Source organism: Loa loa (genome assembly GCF_000183805.2).
Source record: "Loa loa unplaced genomic scaffold supercont3.3568, whole genome shotgun sequence".
NCBI lineage: Eukaryota > Metazoa > Nematoda > Chromadorea > Rhabditida > Onchocercidae > Loa > Loa loa.
In genome coordinates, this window is record NW_018111746.1 from 1 (window position 1) to 970 (window position 970).

General features: G+C 25.5%; 1 protein-coding gene across 1 annotated transcript; it reads left to right on the forward strand.

The window, feature by feature from the left end:
• Positions 1–316: 316 nt before the first annotated feature.
• LOAG_16008 (hypothetical protein) lies at positions 317–502 on the forward strand (the record flags this gene model as incomplete). Its single annotated transcript, XM_003151496.1, has 1 exon — positions 317–502. One exon carries the CDS (start codon positions 317–319, stop codon positions 500–502), a length of 186 nt encoding a protein of 61 aa, XP_003151544.1.
• Between the last annotated feature and the right edge of the window lie 468 nt (positions 503–970).

The window sequence follows — 970 nt, forward strand, 5'->3', positions numbered from 1 at the left end:
ATGAATAAATGACTGAACTAATTTGAATGATTAAATGAATGAATGAATGAATGAAGAAAGAAATAAATAAATCAAAGAATGGATGAATGATTGGATTGACAGATGAATGAACAGATAAAGAAACAAGTGAATGATTGGATAAATGAATGAATGAATGAACGAATGGATGAATGAATGAATGAATGAAATGAATGGCATATAACCTTGAAAAACATACATAATGTTACAGATAGATATGAAAAGATTGACTAAAAATTAAATGATTAAATTTGTCGGTCAATTTTTTATGGTACTTATTTGAAAGGATGTTTTTGTGATGGAAAGCATTGGTAAAGAATCATTCGGTTTTTCGTTTTTCCTAAATAATGATGTATCTATCAATCTATCACTTACGAAACAATCACCATCATTATCATCATCATTACCAATAGCGCCACTACCATCAGCGCCATATGACATCGATGTAAATGATAATGCGGGGTTTAACAAAAATATTGGTTGATGCAAAGAAATATTTTATTTTTGATAAAGAAAAACGGAAAAAACTGATTGGAATTCTTTCAATTTCTATTTTAATATCTCTCAAAAAGAGAAGAAATTTTAAAATATTTAAATAATAAAATTATTTTCATTTTTCACCTCAAATTTATTTCAATTGCTTTTTTTCTTATAATTTTTAATATATTATCATGATTATCTACTGTTGTGATTAATATTTTTAAAATTTTACTAAATTTAATTTTAGATTAAATTTGATATAATATGTTTGTTTACTTCTACTGTAACTTCCTTTTTCTTTCTTTTTTTTATTCCATCTTTGTTCATCACTCTTTAATACTCCTTACGTCGAATCTAATTCATTAATTAAATTTAGCGTTTTTAATTTCTTCTTTTTTTCCGTATCCCTCATATGACTATAACTCTCAATTCATTTATAACAGAGAGAGAGAGAGAGAGAGAGAGAGAGAGA